The 15,813-nt window shown below is 44.2% G+C and overlaps 1 protein-coding gene across 6 annotated transcripts in view; it reads right to left on the reverse strand.

Moving 5' to 3' along the window:
* Window positions 1–1,007: 1,007 nt before the first annotated feature.
* The window catches only part of TESMIN (testis expressed metallothionein like protein), a 41,817-nt gene continuing 27,011 nt past the window's right edge, over window positions 1,008–15,813 (reverse strand). For 2 of the 6 annotated variants that reach the window (XM_061407262.1, XM_061407264.1), the window contains 4 exons: window positions 8,410–8,512; window positions 5,718–5,894; window positions 3,835–4,010; window positions 1,008–2,084 (listed from right to left, as the gene is read on the reverse strand). In XM_061407262.1, the coding sequence (XP_061263246.1) occupies window positions 1,892–2,084; window positions 3,835–4,010; window positions 5,718–5,894; window positions 8,410–8,512 (649 nt within the window). In that variant the 3' untranslated portion in view covers window positions 1,008–1,891. The other 4 variants (XM_061407263.1, XM_061407265.1, XM_061407267.1 and 1 more) reach the window with 3 other exon arrangements.

The raw sequence follows: 15,813 nt of genomic DNA on the forward strand, positions 1-15,813 counted from the left end.
GATTGCCGGGAGAAGTATCAGTAACCTCAGATATGCAGATGACACCACCCTAATGGCAGAAAGCAAAGAGGAACTAAAGTAAAGAGCCTCTGGATGCAGATGAAAGAGGAGACTGAAAACGCTGGCTTAAAACTCAACATTCAAAAAACTAAGATCATGGCATCCAGTCCCATCACTTCATGGCAAATAGATGGGGAAACAATGGAAACAGTGACAGACTTTATTTTCTTGGGCTCCAAAGTCACTGTAGACAGTGACTGCAGCCATGAAATTATAAGACACTTGCTCCTTGGAAGAAAGCTATGACAAACCTAGGCAGTGTATTAAAAAAAAGAGACATCACTTTGTTGACAAAGGTTTGTATTAGTCAAAGCTATAGTTTTCCAGTAGTCATGTATGGATGTGAGAGTTGAACCATACAGAACGCTGAGCGCCAAAGAATTAAGGCTTTTGAACAGTGGTGCTAGAGAAGACTCTTGAGAGTCCCTTGACTGCAAGGAGATCAAACCAGTCAGTTGTAAAGGAAATTAATCCTGAATATTCATTGGAAGTACTGATGTTGAAGCTGAGGCTCCAATAGTTTGGCTACCTGATGCAAAGAGCTGATTCATTAGAAAAGACCCTGATGCTGGGAAATACTGAAGGCAGGAGGAGAAGGGGTAACAGAGGATGAGATGGTTGGAGGGCATCATCGACTCAGTGGACATGAGTTTGAGCAAACTCAAGGAGACAGTGAAGGACGGTGAAGCCTGGCTTGCTGCAGTTCACAGGGTCACAAACTAGTCGGACACGACTAAGTGACTGAACAACAACAAACCCCCCTTTGGTCCCCATCAGAGCCAGGCTGTTCCAAACGAGCTCTACAGATCTCATCCTGCTCCTCGACTCCTTGCTCGCTGATGTGCCCAGTGACCAGATCCAGGACCCCGCTTCTTTAAGTGGTGTGTGTGTAAGCAAGCTTTTTAAACGTTCTCCAAGGGCCAACACTCTTAAAGAACACAGAAACATAACAAAAATATGTTCAGCTATTAAGTTAATTGCAATAATGGAAGACGTTTGAAATTCTTATTCCTCTTTGCTTTTACAATAGAACCAAAAGAGAGTCAACTTAATAACTTATCTTTCCTGCCGACTTCTGCAAATTAGTTATTTTAACCATATTTTACAAACGATAGTAATATTATAACAGTAATTATGGAGAAGTTAATTGGATGATAGAGCTTTTCCACAATTTAAATAGAAACATATAAGAAACTAGAGAATTTCAGCCCCACAACTCAAAAGGCTACTGATCAAACCAACCCCACTGTCTGCACTTCATGGTGACCCTAGAGGAGACTAGTAATTTCTGAGACTCCAGGGAAATATTTACACTCAGAAATTCTCCAAGGTATTTAGTAGTTCTCTACAGATTTTACATTGTACCTTAGCAGCCTATCTGGGGAATTTATTTCTAAACAATTTAGGGGAAAAATCATTATGGCTTTTCATGCAGAGAAGCCTCCAGAGGAGGAAAATTCCCTGGAGAGGGTGAAGTCAATAGGAAAGGACTTGTATTTCTCTCCAGGGCCTGCTTCCACCCTCCATTACTCAATGCTAGTGCAGACCATTCTCCCAGGATTACAGGAACCCACGCTGTCTCCTTGGGCCCAGACAACAACAGTAGGGTCATGCACTTCCTCAAAACGTGGTGGATGATTTCAGTCACCAAATCCCTTAGAGACTCTGAGTAGCCCCTCAGTGTCCTGATGCAGGGAGAAAATTTGTTTTTAATGATGAAGCTATTGGTACAGACACAGCCTCATGCTCCTTAAAATAATCTTTCTAAACTACAGATTTCCTTCAGAATACGGAGCCAAAACCTACACACATGTGTATTTCATGCTGTACTCTACTCAATTTTCAGCCCTTTGGATTTAAACTCAATATGGAGAATCTGTGACAAGCATCTGCCAAACTCCTCTAGGATCATTTGCTCCGCCAGGCACTCTGAGCAGTGCTCCTTCTCTGCTTCTTCGCCCTGGGCCAGCAGGCAGGCGCATGTGGCTTCCACCACCTCCCAGGAGATGCACGAGGTCGGCCGCCTGTCAAAGCAAACCAGTTGAAGGCCACATTCAGTCACTCCACTGTTTTAAATACCTTTCACAGTCCAGGGGACATGCTTGTTATAGCACTTTAAAGAGTGCCACTGGTAAAATCTAATGTTGTTTTCTTAATACTGGAAATTATATGCCCTGTGACCATATATAGGACTGCTTTTAGAAGAAGAATGCAGAGGACAGATGAGTCTGTCAGCTCCTAGATATCCTTTTCCCAGAAGATTCTGCATTTTCTCAAACTTAGATCCACAAAGGAGCCCGGAAACCTGGGCTGCAGCATCAAGCCTGCAGGCTGCGCAGGGGTTGAAGCAGCAGGAGTCTTAGCCAAGACAAGCCGTGGTCTGGGCTCCGTGCACAGTCTGTCTGCCTGAGGAAAGCGGCCCCAGCACAGCGGGCTCTGGGCGCTGGCCCCTCCTCCCCAGGGGCCCGGGGGCTCTGAGGAGTCGCCTCCTGGGGGCACACTGTCAGCTTGCCTCTCAACACCCCCAGCATCCCTGAAGTGGTTCTGAAAGTCAGGTGAACCACGTCATACAGGACCAGTCACTTCCTCACTGGGCTGCGGGGGCAACTGTGACTTAGCTAGATAGTTGCCCAAGTCATGCTCAAATTGAGAAAATTTAGCAAACCTCTAGATTATGAAAATATAGACATTGGGATTGGTTTAAATCTGTCAAGGCAATACACAATGACTTTTGTTGCAGATGAATGAACAGGGCTGGCCTCAGGTCAAGAGTCTTAACATTTTGAGACCGGACTCCAGAGTATAGAGTCCCTGTGACATTCCATCAGATACTCAGCATCACCATGTCAGGCAATAATGTTTCCACATGTAATTTCACAGAAGATGCAGCCATGCTTCAGTACATTTTTACTAATAAAGACCTCTTCAGGTCACAGTGATGAGTATTCCTGATGTCTCTAATCAACAAAGCAGGAATTTGTCTTTTCTACATGTTATCAATTAATTAATGACATCTGGTAGTTTATCATGACATGACCCATCCCATCAAACTCAAGGAAATTTTTTTAAACAGGTGAATCTAGTCCAATATCTAATAAAATTATTACTCAACCTTTGAGACTTCCTAGGAGTATAATAATCACAAATATTTTTTGTAATTATTACAAAATATTAAAAAATGGCCTCAAAATAATTACACGGGACGACACGCCACTAAAGTGGGCTCTACACGCCCTTTAGTGAGGTGTACAGCACGCACTGAGAGCGCTTCTCACGTCACTTCCTGTGGTGAAGAGCGGTTCAGGCATGTGCTGTCTAGAGATCAGGCCTTTGCCACCTGAGGGCCTGGAGGCCCTCTGCTCTTGTACAAAACAGGGGCAACGCAGACAGTGAGGACCGAAAGGTTGAGCTAGGAGGACAAAGAGGACCGAGGGGTTTGGGCAGTGGGGCGCCTCTGGGGTAACACAGTGTGGGATCGAGGGCTGGTCAAGATAGAGAAGCTGGAGGCTCCCTTCCCTATCCCTCATCTCCTGCCTTCCCACAGACAAAAATGCTTTCTTTCCAGTGTGGAAACCATTTTAACTCTCCTCTTAAATTTTTTCTTGGCTGTGAGGTGAGGCTTACAGGACCTTAGTTTCCCCGACCAGGGACTGAACCCATGCCTCCTGCAGTGGAAGCACTTAATCCTAAGCCCTGTTTCACCAGGAAGTCCCAACTTCCCTCTCAAGTTATCCTTGAATTCCCTTATTAAGAGGCTGAGTTCAGAGTACCTACCTATCTTTTCTGAATTTTGGCAGTCCTGAAAATTTTGTTGGTGACAAATGATGGCCGCCTTCAAAACCTCCAATTTCCATGTAGTTTGGCATGTTCATTAGTGTTTTTCGTTCTGGGCTTTCTTCATAATTTTTGCAACCAATGCATTTGCAAATAGAAGAACACATAATTTTGGCCTGGTAACATAAAATGCTTTAATAAAACTAGGTTGCCCTAGAATTCATCAAAAACTGACAAAAACTATTTGGACCTTAAATAATGTTTTATATTTGTGTGTACACACATGTAGTAATCGCAATATTCATACCAGAAAAAAAGGGGAGGGGAGAAGTGAAGATGGATGAGTGACGGTGATGTAAGGAGAAAGGCACATTTCCATCCACGTCGCCGCCACCCGGGGTGAGAGAGGGAGGGGGCTCCTGAAGGCAGGTGTGTGGGTGTGGGTGTGAGCCCTGAGCAGAGCTGGGTCTCTCCCTCACCCAGGGGGCACACAGTGAAGACTCTACCTGACCCTTGTTCTGAAGGAAGCCTGCCCTGGCCGATTCTAGAACTCCAGCCGCCCAGACAGCCTTCTCCTTCAGCACTGAGAGCATGGGTGAAACACGAAACCCCCCCGAGGCCAGGCCTGTGGTGGGCGTTGTAGGGGAGGGCCTTCTCTCTTCCTTGTTGGGGGGACATTGTTTCTTGTCACATGGTCGTGTGACACTCAGGGCCGGGGGCCAACCCCTTGTGCCAGCCAGACCTGGGGGCAGCGGGAAGACTAGCTCGTTTCTGGCCTCCTCATGGTTTCAGCCCCTGGGGGTTTCCCTCAGGGAAACTCAGACCTGCGTCTAAAGGGGTGTGCTTTCGTTTGCACCTCTGGGAGTTCTGAGCAGGAGGTTGTCTGGAATTTCTAGTCTGCTGTGATACCAGGCGCTGCAGGCCCTCTGCCCAGCTGGGGAAAGCGGCTGGCACACTGCCCCAGGGTGCCAGGGCCCTGGGGCAGCAGCGGGGGCGCGGAGCAGAGCAGAGGCACTGAGAGGAGGTTTGAGAGCAGCTCCACCGGGTGAGGCCACTGCCTTCCTGTACCTTCAGCTCTACAGTGTTTTTTACTCTATTTTCAAAATGTGAGCTAGCGGATTGCTAGGTCTGCCGGATCTCCAGAATCAGGAAGACTTTACTGAAGCCTGACCTTCTATGACAATCTTCTAAAAATAAAATTCACAGGAACATCCCCAAGAGACCTCAAGCAAATCAGAGTCTTTGCAGGAGGGGCTTCTCGGCTGCTTCACTGACAAGGCCTGAGGGTTCCCTTCCTCCCTCTTTCTTCCTTTCCCTTCAACACAAAGAAAGACAGAGAGAGACAGAAAAAGGAGGTGAGTGAGGGATGAACCTAAAGGAGAAAACCAGTCCTTCTACTGCCTTTAAATCTTTTGAGGAAGGAAACAAAGCTCTGTCTGAGAACTGGTCAGCATCTCCCCAGCAGCAAGGGCAGCTGTGCATTCTGGTCTCTGTCCACTTGGAAGCTGCCCCCTCAAAGCACCCAGGGGAAGGCTCGTCTGGGGACAAGGCTGTCCTCACTGCCCTCCCAGAGCATCTCTGCTCTGCTCAGCTGGGCAGAAGCCCACCTCAGGGAGCCAACAGACTGCCGGCCCCTGAGGGTGGCTCCAGCATCAGATCAGCAGCCGTAGAGCGGGCAGGGCTGTGGCACTGGGCACCCTCCCGGGACACTCGGGGCGAGCTCAGTGGGGACAACATGCTCCCAAAGGAGCCCTTGCTTCATAAAGTGAAATTTATGTTTGAGACATTAAGGTAGATTGATGAGTGCTCTTTAGAAGCCCTGGAAGGAAGAAAATTAAATTCTTAATTAAATTTTTAACCACAAAGTTACTTAGACCATTTACCTGGCTTTTAAAAATAATGCTTGGCAATTGTTGACTGACCTCATAGCACTCACAGTAGTTCTTAAGGCAGCCCGACCTCTTGCAATTACATCCTTTGTTATGTCGAGGCTTCACATCACCCAGTTTTCCTTTCCCAATTTTTGGTTGGAAAGCTTCTGGATTTCTATCAAGACATGCCTAAGACAGAAAATGCAAAACTCCATCAAGATATATTTTATTACTTAAAACAATGCTTAGTGCCACGTATCTGGCTTGCCATAACTGGGTCTAGCTGTAACTTCAGGAGCGGCCACGACGAGCAGCGGGCCTCTACCCCGGTCCTGCTCCATTCTCTTGAATACTTAAAGGTGGAATAGTGGACGGTAAAGATGCAAAGAAAATCACTGTGTCCATTTGAACACAGCTCCTTCCCGGCGCCTGTGTACACTGTTTCCTGAGATGTTAATAGTTGGGATCACGGCACTCTGCTACCAGCTCACATTTATTAAACGTGCACTGTGTTCCAGGCATCTTTCTGTGCGATGTATGCATTCTCTCACTGAAGCCTCACACAACCTTGTGGAGCAAACACCACCCCTCCTCTTGGCGCCCGATGGATGAAGAAACTGAGGCGCCGAGGGGTCAGAAGATTGTGGCCCAGGGATGGCATCTGGTCTCTGAGTTCACGGTCAGCCCCAGGTCTCAATCACCTCTCTAACAAGATGGCCCTGTTCTCTTTATTAAGCTGGGTTGGGGCAATATGGACATCACAGCGGCAGCCCCATGCTCCTTCTCCCCTCACCATGAGTGTGGGGGTCCGTCTTGACACCAGAGCCTGGCTCTGCAGAAGGGCCTTTGCAGTGAGGACCCTTTGGTGTGTGTTCTACTTTTTAGTGAAGCAGAAGGGATGGTGGAATATGATGAATTGGGGCATTTGTGACCCCCGTGTGACCCCCATGTGGCCCCCACCCAGGCCAGGTCAGAGGACAGTCCAGCTCCCCACCCGAGGTCCCTCATGTCTTCTGCCCATCAACACACCCCAGTGGGAACCCATCTTCTGACTTGCACTGCTTTAATTTTGCTGTTCTACAACTTCAGCTAAGTGGAACCCTTCAGCATGTACTCTTTGTCATCTGACTTCTTTCACCAGTGCAGTGTCTGTGAGGCTGTCTGGGCTGTGGCAGAGATGGAGGTCTTCCTTTTCCACTGACATGTGTAACCCATCATATACTGCAGACCTATCCAGTCCAGCACAGAGAGGCACCCGGCTTGTTTCCAGTTTGGGGCTATTATAAACACAGCTGCTGTGAACATATTTGTACAAGCCCCTGGTGGACATGTACACTCATTTCTAGGGGTTGTATTTTCAGGAATGAAACTGCCGGGCACAGCACAAACAGAGGTTTAACTTTAGTAACTACTGCCAAACAATTTTCCGAAGTGCTTGCACCAATTTACACTGCTACCAGCTTTCCATGATTTTTAAATAAAACTTTTTATACTTTTAATTGCAGATAGTGTTCTTTATGCCTAAAGAAAATACAACTGTGTTGAACTTCAGATGAATCACTATTTTTTTCTGTCCTGTGGATCTGCCGGTATCAAAACTGATTTTCAATTGATTTATCTATAAATCGAGGCAAATTAAATTATTTTAGAAAAAACCAGACTAACCATGGCACAGTATGAGAGCCTCAAGTCCAAGTTTCCTCTGGTAAGTGAGAGGGCGCCGAGACATGGCCTGGGCAGGTGGGCTGTGCTCCCTTCTCCGGTGGTCTTTCGTCACCGGGGGTGTGGAGGGGTGGCGGTTAACCTCTCTCCTGCATTTAGTCTTTAGCAGGTGGCCTGAGGGGCTCTCCAAGGTGCTGTTCACCTCTAGATTCTCCCTTTCGCCCAAAGCCAAGAAGAATAAAAATCAGCCCAAACTAACAATGGCTGAGAGCTTTCATCAAGGTTTCTTCACACAGTGAACCATCTATTCCTTTTCAAACTATGCTCTTTGAACTTAGGCTTATCTGCTACAGAACACAATCTAAATTTCCAAACCCCAAATCAAGACAAAATGGATATCTGCATGTCCTTAACCCGGAAACTTCTGGGACCCTGCTGCCCCTCTAAGCCTCCTGATACCGGTTGGAGAATAAAGGTCTTTCTCTGGCTGCCACTCTCACAGTAGCTTCTGGTCATGGCCAGTGCCCCTCCTTCATGAAGAGAGTCCTGTTTAATGTATACTCTTCAATACTTTGGGGTTTCCCCAATATTGAAATTAGAAACCTGTAGAGATTGTTTTGTGAATATTCCTGGAACTTTTAAATGCATCTTTTTAATTGGAGTCTAGTTGCTTTACAATGTTGTGTTAGTTTCTGCTGCAATGAAGTGAGTCAGCTATCGGCACACAAAACCCCCCCTCCGGGGCCTGCCTCCCACTCCCACTCCCCATCCCACCCTTCTAGGTCATCACAGAACACAAAGCTGGGCTCCTTGTCTATAGAGCACGTTCCCTCTAGCTATGTGCTTTACACATGGCAGTGTGTGTATGTCAATCCTAATCTCTCAGTTTGTCCCACCCTCCCCTTCCCACACTCCCCGTGTCCACACGTCCATTCCCTACATCTGTATCTCTATTCTGGCCCTGCAAATAAGTTCATCTGTACCATTTTTCTAGATTCCACATATATGTGTCAACATGAGTGTATTTAAAGGAAATTTTTACCTTAATGGCCTTAAACCTTTCGATTTCATGACGTAAATTGTTGCAACAATTATTACAATTGCAGTTGTTGCAAAAGTCCCCGTTAGCAAAGCAATCACAGTACCTGTGGATAAAACAACACAGCGTGTCAAAGGCACCCAGCGAGGAGATGAAGACAAGCGTGCATATACCTATGGGGGAAGGCTGGCCGGCACGCTGGGTCAGACACGACCTTTAGTTACCTGATTCTCCTGTTTCTGTGAAAATAGATCCACTGGGATGATGTTCTCCAGTGACCAACACAGAAGAGAGAGACTAGTGAAAATCATGGGTTTCATAACACAGCAGTTGGCAGAATAAACAATATTCCAGTCAATGTCCACTGGCATCTATTACCTCCTTCCCTTGATGCCCACTGCCCTTGTTCCAGGAGAGCTGTAAGCTGGTGAGCACTGAGCCATTCTCCCATCAACCATCCCAACCCAGCCAACATCACTGAATGCCAGTTCACTTCTCAGCCAGACCTTGCCTATGAGAAAAACCTGAGGGACCTAGAGGTGGACCCAGGCTTTGTCGCACTTTCACTCCATGTCAGCATGTGGAGGAGGGAGACACGACTGGGGCAGAAACACAGGTGAGTGCTGTCACATGTGGTAACACAGGTCTTCCACGTACTCAGAATCCACAGAGTAGCAGGCTGAGTAGACCTGTCTGAGCATCCACCTCCCACCCTGAGGTCCTGGAGTCAGACAGGCAGTACCCTGTGGCTCAGGCGGCCAGCACCTTCTCTGCTGTGTCATCCTTGAAGACCTCTCAGTGTTGATGACCATGAAACTGCTTCACACGCTCCTGCAGGAGCTTCCTCTCGTGCCGCATGACAGAGGCATTTATAGGCCTGAGGTTTTTCAGTATGAAGAGGGACAGGACACTTTCTTCAACTCATGTAAGAATTGAGCGTCTGGACAGACTCCGAACAACCTACCTGTAAGCTGCACCCCTGAGAGGCTTTGGAAGGCTCATTAGCCACCCCACGGCTTCAGCTCGTGACTAGAGAGGACCCATAGTGTTCTCTTCCTGAGCACAGTTCATGGAAAAGAGCTTCATATGCAGGTTTAATATCAGCTCTGCTACTAGTTTCCCATGTTACCTGATCCAAGTTATTTGTTTCAGCGTCTAGAGCCAGGACATGGGAATTCTGCCACTTGACTGCCTGGTCTCCCAGGGTTGCTGAGGGAAGCCCTGAAGCCCTGGTGTGCTTCCTCCGACAGAGTGCTGCATGAAGGCAGGAGGGCCTCTGCGTCTGGTTATATGGTGGACTAGATGCTTGCAGAAACTTTCCTGTTATAGAATTCCTAAGTACAATTATTTTAACATTTATTATTTTAATATTTTAAATAATGTGTCAAAATTCATGCCAAACAAAGAGGAGAGTAAAGGAGATTGTTGGATGTGAAAAGAAACTGTGAGCCAGAGGGGTGGGTCTGCAGCTGCCAAGTGCTGTCTGGGCCCTCTGCCGGTCCCTAGTGGCCCAAAGCTTGCGTTCAGATTGGCCGCTGCTACAGGAGACAGCGTCTGAGCTACAGAAGGTAGGAGCTGCATCAAAAACCCTTATAAAGTGTGAGTCCTTCAAAGGTAACCTTCCCACAAATCTACTTCGTGGAGATTTCAGAGCACAGGGACCAGAAAGAAGATCCCAGAAGGTTCTAGAAAGAATAATACAGGTTTCATACAAAGGGTGAGAAAAAATTTCATAACTACCCCAGAAACTAGAAGAAAATGCAGCAAAGCCTTCCAAATCCTAAAGGAAAACTTAATTAGTTGAAGGTGAAAATCCTACCATCCATCCAAAGTGATCATCTTAGTGTGAGGACAGACATGACACTTTCAGACACGCACAGTCTGAAAACATTCTCTCCATCACTCTTGCTTGGGAAGCTGCTGGACGACATGCTGCCTGAAAACAATGCAGTGAATCAAGAATGAGGAAGATAATGCCATCCAGGAGCCAGGGGGTCAGATATGCGGAAGAAGCAAAGGAAACCCTGGGACCAGTGCTGGAAGGAGGGTAAGGAGAACTGCACCTAGGGCTGAGAACCAGCCCCTTAGGAGCAGGACCTTGACGGCGGCAGGAAAGGCTTCCTCCAGACCAGGCCACTGAGCACCTAGCGTGTTTGCATGTGTTGAGAAAGCACTTACACAAGCAGAGAAGAGTTAAGGGTTAAGTTAGTGCTCGATACATTTAAAAACTAAGTATTAACGTGAGGGAGAAGAGAAAGAAGTTGAGGAAGAACAGTAATCAAACCTCAGATGTGTTTTCATAGTCATAAAAACACTACTGATCTAACAAAGTACATCTGATGTCTGGGAACAGGCCACGTGCATGTTGGGAGGGGGTTAGGTGTGAGTAGGAAGAGGAAAAGGCTAAATCCACACCTTTCATGGCACAAAAACAAGAGATCATGCTGAAACTGAAAAGCCAAGAAGCAGCAATACAGGCATGTTATTTAGATTTATGGAGGCAAATACTAAAAGATTTGGTTAAGGGCCAAAAGTGTCTGGAGATCAGAAAATAAGGAACAATTATCAGGAACTACATTTTTTGGTCATAAACCTTGTATAATTATTAGACTTTTTTTTTTTTTTGACTGAGCCACATAGCTTTCAGGACTTAGTTCCCTGCTGCTGCTGCTGCTGCTGCTGAGTCACTTCAGTTGTGTCTGACTCTGTGTGACCCCATAGAGGGCAGCCCACCAGGCTCCCCCGTCCCTGGGATTCTCCAAGCAAGAACACTGGAGTGGGTTGCCATTTCCTTCTCCAATGCATGAAAGTGAAAAGTGAAAGTGAAGTCACTCAGTCTTGTGTGACTCTTAGCGACCCCATGGACTGACCAGGGCTCAAACCCAGGCCCTCGGCAGTGCAAATGCAGCGTCCTAACCACTGGACAGTCAGGGAATCCCCTATTTAGCTCTTTAAACTATGTACATATGACCTGGATAAAAGCAATAATTAAAAGTCAGAAAGGATAAACAAAGATAAAGAGTTAGATCCAGATTCAGCATAAAATGACAAAGAAGTTAGAAACATGGGAGAGATGAAGAGAAATGGTCCCTAGTTAGGGGGTCACGCATGACTGATAAGCATTACAGGACAGAAAAGAGAAGCAGAAGAGAGTTATACTTGGAGGATACCTGTGCTTTCCAGTTGTGGGTCCTCAGATTTCAGAAAACTAATGAACCTCAAAAAAGCAAATAAAAAGAAAAATCAAAGATAAAAAGAAAATTGTAAAAACACCAGAGAGAAAAGACATTACCTAGACTGACCAAAGACTTTGTGTTAGAAATAATGGAAAACAGTAGAACAATATTTTTATAGCATGGAGAGGAAAAACTGACAATCTAGAATTTTATACCTAGTTCAAGATATGTTTAGTCACCGAGATCCAAGCTAGGCACACTTCTTTTCTCACTCTACACACTTTGCTGGGTGATTTTATTTATTGACTACTTTTTAAAACTTTGGGCTTCCCTGGTAGCTCAGTTGGTAAAGAATCTGCCTGCTATGCAGGAGACCCCAGTTCGATTCCTGGTACAGGAAGATCCACTGGAGAAGGGATAGGCTACCCACTCCAGTATGCTTGGGCTTCCCTGGTGGCTCAGCTGGTAAAGAACCACCTGCAATGCAGGAGACCTGGGTTCAATCCCTGGCTTGGGAAGATCCCCTGGAGAAGGGAACAGCTACCTACTACTGGCCTGGAGAATAGGCCTGCAAAGAGTTGGACATGACTGAGCAACTTTCACTTTCTTTTTAAAAAAACTTTATGTAGAAGATTTGTAAATCTGTGTCACCAAAGTCTCATTTTCTTCTTTCACAAACATCAGGTAAGGGTTTCCTCACTTGCTGCTCATCCTTCCTCATCCCCATTCATTCTTTAATCTACTGCTCTCGGACCATCTTCCTGCCTCCTTCTAACTCTCAAAGGTGGTCAACAGCCTCCCTAACCAGAAAGTGCAAGGACCTCTGCACTGCATTTACCTCACAGCAGCGTGTGACACGATTAGGCTCCAAAACCATTTCCCTACTGCCTATCAGACATTTCCACCTTCAACTTAGGGTGTCCACACCTTAAGTTCTGACCTTCTCCTTCAGCCTTCACCCTGCTCTTGCTGTAGTCTCTCTGCATTTGTGGTGTCATCACCCACCCAGTGACATGACCCCAAGTCATTTCTGATGACTGCCTTTCTCTCTTTTTTCATATCCAAGAGGTTACCAAGTCTTCTGATTCTGGCTCAGAAATGTCTTTGCTAATTGTATTCTTGATACAAGAAAATAACATTTGTTGTAGTTTTTTAGAATATAAATAAAAAGAAAAAATTAAAATAATTCAGAATCCTGCTCCCTAGAGATGACCATTTGGTGAATATATTTCAGAGTTTTTCTGTAAAACTATGCATGTTATCAATAACTATATGCTGTTTGATTACATATAATACATAAATAAAAACAAGATCATATTCTATACAGTTTCAATGTGATTTTACTATGTATCAAAGTTAGTAATCAATATGACAGCTTGCTTTTATTACTTATCAATATGAGAGTTAATATTACATGTAAATAGATTTATGTCACTGTAATGACTGCACTGTATCCCACTCTGTAGTAACATCAGTATAGAGTGATGAACATTCAGATTATTTTGTACATTTTGGTATAATGAACAATATTACACAGATGGCACTGGCCTCCTTTCTGTTCCCAGAACCCGGTGCCCTCTCTCTCTTGCCATATGGCCTTTGTACCTGCTATTTCCTCTGCCTAGAATGCTCTTATCGATCCACTTTGAATCCACCTCTGCCTCATTAACTCCTGATTAACTCCTCCTCATCCAAAACCATTCCCTTCCTCAGGAAAATCTTCCTGGCTGTCATACTTGGTCAGTTCCCCCATTACCCTCTGCCCATCGCTGTTCCTTTGCCACACATCCACCACGATCTCTGTGTATGTGACTGTTATATTCATGTCTGTCTCCCCAGCTGGACTGTGAGTGTTGAGACGGCAGGGACCACAACTTTTCTTGTTAATTTCTGTTTTCTCTATCCCTGAAATCACAGGCATAAAAAATATTTGTGGAATGAATAAATGAGTGGAAAATGTGTATGTCTCTTTACATACAGTTTGAAGCGTCTCCTAAATCTGTGGGTTTTCCTCATCCTGCCATCTCTGCCCGAGTCCAGGTCACCATCATTTTTGTCTATGCTGTTCTGATGTCTCCTCACCTTCAACTTCCTCCACTTTGCCATTAGTTTTTAAAACATAAATCAGGCAAAAAAGGAAGCGAGGAAAAAACGGTAATCAGAAAACACAAAAGTGGTACTCTGTATTTCTGGTGGGAATATAAAATGGTGTAGTCATTGTGAAAACCAGTAATGTGTTTCCTCAAAAGGTTAAATAATAAGTTACCATATAATTCAGCAATTCTACTTCTAGGTATATACCCCAAAGAAATGAAAGCAAGAACTCAGACAGACATGTGCACTCCCATGTTCGTGGCTGCATTATGCACAATAGTCAAAGGTAGAAACAACCCAAGTGTCTATCAACAGATGATGGACAATCAGTGGATAAACAAATGTGGTCTATGATACAGTGGGATATTAATCAACCTGGAAAAAGAATAAAGTACTAATACATGCTACGACATGGATGAACCCTAAAAATATTATGTTAGTGAAAAAAGCCAGACACAAAAGCACAATACTGTATGAATCCACCTATATGAGGTGCCTGGAACAGGAAAACTAAGAGACAGAAGGTAGAACAGAGGTTTGCCAGGGGTTGGGGGTAACAGAAATCTATTTAATGGGTACAGACTTTCTATCTGAGATGACAAAAGGGTTCCAGAAATGGGTAACGGTGATGGTTGCACAGCATCATGAGTACAATTAATGCCACTGAATTGTGTATTTAAAAATGGTTAAAATGGTAAATTTTATGTTCTGCATATTTTACCATGATTTTAAAAAAGCAAGGTGCAGATTGCACATATGAAATGCTGCCATTTTGGGAAACAAAAGAACTTAAATAAATTTTAAGGCTTCAAAAAAAATTTATGAAACTTATTTGTGATACAAATAAGTCCACATATATCAATAACGAGACAAAGAATGCAAATAGATTTTAAAGTCTATTGAAACATGGATTATTAGATTTGCTTTTTAAAAATCCGACTACAGGACTTCCCTGGCAGTCCAATGGCTAAGATTCTGTACTTCCACTGCAGGATGGTTCGAGCCCTGGTCAAACCCTGGTCACTGGTGGGTTCAAACCCTGGTCACTGCGTGGCATGGCCAAAAGAATAATAGTAATACAATAAGTAAATAAAACAAAATAAAAACCCAACTATATCTAGATGACAGAAGACACACCTAAAACACTACCACACAGAGCATGAACACAGAAGGACGGTAAGAGCGCATTTGCTAATACAAACCAAAGAAAATATGGTGTAGTAACAGTAATATAAAAAAAAGCATACAAAGCAAAAAGCACTAGGATATAGAGTTACATTTAACAGTTAACGGAATAATTCACAAAAAGATACCACAATCATAAATTTGTACACCTTTCACTATAGGCTCAAAGTATATAAACAAAAATGGAATTATAAGGAAAAAATAAGCAAATTCACAATCATAATGAGACGTCTTAATGAACTTTTATAAAAAACAGATAAATCACACAAAATTTAATAAGCATTTAGCAGATTTAAAAAACAAAACTAACAAACTTGAACTAGTGGATAGTAAATGCATCTAACAAATAGAGAATATACATTTTTAAGTTAATATAGAATATATTAAAAATTGACCAAACATTGTCATAAGGCAATCTTCATTAATTTCAAAGTATTGCTATCATACAAACCATATTATCTAGCACATTATAATTAAACATAAAAATTGACAGTAAAAATGTTGCTTAAAAATACATATAAACAGATACATGCACATATATGCATACATATATATCTGGATACTTTGAAATGTACACCTAAATGATTCATGCAGTGAAGAGAACATTACAATGAAAATTATAGAATACTTTGAGTGAGTAACAATGAAAGTAGCACATACTCTTGGAGGATGCAGTAAAGCGGTACACAGGGCAACTTATGGCTTTAAATGCATTTCCTAAAAAAAGATTGTAAATAAATATTTAACACAAAAAAGCTATTAAAACAAGGGAATAAAATGATAAAGTGTGAGGGAGAAAATGGGCTTCCCAGGTGGCACAGTTGTAAAGAACCCACTTATGATACAGGAGACGCAAGAGACTCAGGTGAGATCCCTGGATCAGCAAGATCCCGTGGAGAAGGAAATGGCAACCCACACCAGTATTCTTGTCTGGAAAATTCCATGGACAGAG

This window comes from Bos javanicus, chromosome 29 (assembly GCF_032452875.1).
Source record: "Bos javanicus breed banteng chromosome 29, ARS-OSU_banteng_1.0, whole genome shotgun sequence".
NCBI classification, from domain to species: Eukaryota; Metazoa; Chordata; class Mammalia; order Artiodactyla; family Bovidae; genus Bos; species Bos javanicus.